Here is a 2,402-nt window from a genome sequence, read left to right as displayed (position 1 = left end):
CTGATGAGAAAACGAAAACTCGTATATCGAGACGATAAAGTGGCCGGTAATCTAAAGGTTATACAATAAAACGGCCCTAAGTGTAGCTGTATTACACACTAGCAATAAAAATAATTTTTTATGTTATACTGCACACACACGTGCAAAAGCGCCAAGAAAAAAGCACAAGAAACAATATTGCACAGAACACGCCCAATCACACCCGAGGTTCAATCGCGAATGCGTGTTTAAATTATTACACAAATTCCGCTATTAGAAAAACTATTGCAACGGTCCATGAATCAATCTATGTCATACCGAGTTGTAGTACGCCCTCATATTTACTTACATATATGCTAATGTTTTCATTTTTTTTTTTTTAGGTTTTAGCTGCCTCTCCGTCGTCACCTGAATTTGGAAGGGCTAAAAATGGTCACAGCTTTCATCCTTATAGCATGGATAGCACTTCAACTCCGAAATCTAGCTCTAAGCGTTACAAAGCGAAGTTAAAGAGAATCAACAGGCTTCCAATTGGAACTGGCAGTAGTAGCAATTCATCATCAGCTGAAAATGTTGTAACCACTAATGGGAACAACTGTGCAACTACTAATGAGCACATAAAATCTCTCGAAAACGAAGACGAAGTTTTGAATAATGCTACGTTCAATGATAATGCAAATTTTTCATTTTCAAGTGCTGTTGCTTTAGACAGTTCTCACTGTTCATTGACTTCTGCTGTTGGCCGGCTCAATTTCCGTGATTCCACTTCAGCATATAACACAAGCACTGTTGCAGAAATTTCCACTTATCAAGAAAACTCATATTTTGCTACTCAGCACGATCTTGAAGCAAAAGAGCGTCGTCTGCGTAAAGCATATGAAATAATTGAGCATCACTTTGCTAAGGAAGCTATTGATCCATTCAACAGTGAACTCTGTCGAGCTTTTCTCACAAAACTAGACTTCCCAGGACTGGGTGACAGTTGTGCCAACTATAAAATAGTACAAACACCACTGCCAAAGATAGCAAATACACGTACGCTAAGTTTGCCAGATGGTGTGCAGTTCAATATTGATAAAGAAGTAGGGCGCGGTTCGTATGGTTCTGTGTACAAAGCTACAGATGCTAATACTGGTAATGTGGTGGCGTTGAAATTTCAGAAACCTCCAAACACCTGGGAGATATATATTTGCGATCAAGTGAGTGAAGTTTATTCTTGTTTCAAATTATCTGGATACTAACTCAATTTTAATTTTAATTCACAGGTCTTAAAGAGGGTCAAAACGACAAATATTCTACCCGGTCTCATGGATATTTCCGTTGCAATAATGGCCCCAAATGCTAGTATTATCGCTACTGAATTCTCGCCATACGGCTCTTTACTCGACATAAATAATAAAATTCGACAAGCTACCACAAAAGTAATGCACGAATCTTTGGTAATGCATTTTTCCGCGCAAATATGCAACATTATAAATCACCTACACATGAATAAAATAATTCACGCGGACATAAAGCCGGACAACTTTTTATTAATGCGCATACCTAGTACTGACTACCATTATCCTTCGCTACGTTTGATTGATTTTGGCTGCGCCATTGACATGACGCTATTCTCTCAACCAGAAGAAACCAAGTTTCGTAAAGTTATTCAAACAGATGGATTCACATGTATAGAAATGCAGGAAAATCGCCCGTGGTCATACGAAACTGATCTATTTTGCATTGCTGGCACAGTACATGTAATGTTGCTGGGCGAGTATATGCAACTACAAAAACGATGTGGTATATGGGACATCAAGCAGAAGTTACCACGATATTTAAAAAAGCACATTTGGTCCAAGTTCTTTAATGATATGCTTAATATTAAAATCACAAAATTGCCAGATTTGAACGAAATGCGTCAGACTTTTGATCAAGAAGCAGCACGCATGGATTCAGAATTGCAGAGCCAAATACGAACACTATCAAATATTTTACATCGGCGATAACCATGGGGATACTCTTATTTATCAAGCAACGGCAAGCAACAACAACCTACTTGATTTTTTTTACGTATATTTTTATTTTAAGCTCATTTAGACGTTGACTCCTGTGGCAAGTATTTTAAACCTATTTGTTTTGATTTAATATGCAGTTGACATAAAACATGTGTTTTCCACGAATAGATTGTAATTGGTTTATTTATTTTTGTTTTGCATTTACAGTGGGCAGTCAACTAATTATCTCGCTCTGAGTGATGTGTTTTATTCCAATACGTGTATTTTCTATTATTTAAACAGAATTTTAGGGCCACTTAAAATATTTCTTTCCTCGTTTCGTATAACTAGCACTTAGCTTCTTAAAAAAGTAGTGTCTCGTATAATATCAAAAAATTTATTAAATCTTATGATCCAATTAAGAAATGTACTTTTACCCAAAAT

At 36.6% G+C, this 2,402-nt stretch overlaps 1 protein-coding gene across 1 annotated transcript; it reads left to right on the top strand.

Annotated features, from left to right (window-relative positions):
• Window positions 1–341: 341 nt before the first annotated feature.
• LOC118749512 (mitotic checkpoint serine/threonine-protein kinase BUB1-like) lies at window positions 342–2,162 on the top strand. Its single transcript, XM_036484305.1, has 2 exons — window positions 342–1,178; window positions 1,245–2,162. The coding sequence occupies exons 1-2, from the start codon at window positions 435–437 to the stop codon at window positions 1,968–1,970; spliced, it is 1,470 nt and encodes a 489-aa protein (XP_036340198.1). The 5' UTR covers window positions 342–434; the 3' UTR covers window positions 1,971–2,162.
• Window positions 2,163–2,402: the final 240 nt, after the last annotated feature.

This window comes from Rhagoletis pomonella, unplaced genomic scaffold (genome assembly GCF_013731165.1).
Source record: "Rhagoletis pomonella isolate Grant_MI unplaced genomic scaffold, Rhpom_1.0 Rhpom_scaffold_00017, whole genome shotgun sequence".
NCBI classification, from domain to species: Eukaryota; Metazoa; Arthropoda; class Insecta; order Diptera; family Tephritidae; genus Rhagoletis; species Rhagoletis pomonella.
Note: the sequence above shows the minus strand (reverse complement) of the source record. Positions and strands in the feature narration are given on the sequence as shown.

Excerpts from the sequence above, each read along its gene's own strand:
- LOC118749512 (XM_036484305.1), top strand. The coding sequence starts at position 435 with ATGGATAGCACTTCAACTCCGAAATCTAGCTCTAAGCGTTACAAAGCG. Across the intron at positions 1,179-1,244 it reads AGATATATATTTGCGATCAA|GTCTTAAAGAGGGTCAAAAC; the intron begins GTGAGTGAAGTT and ends TTTAATTCACAG.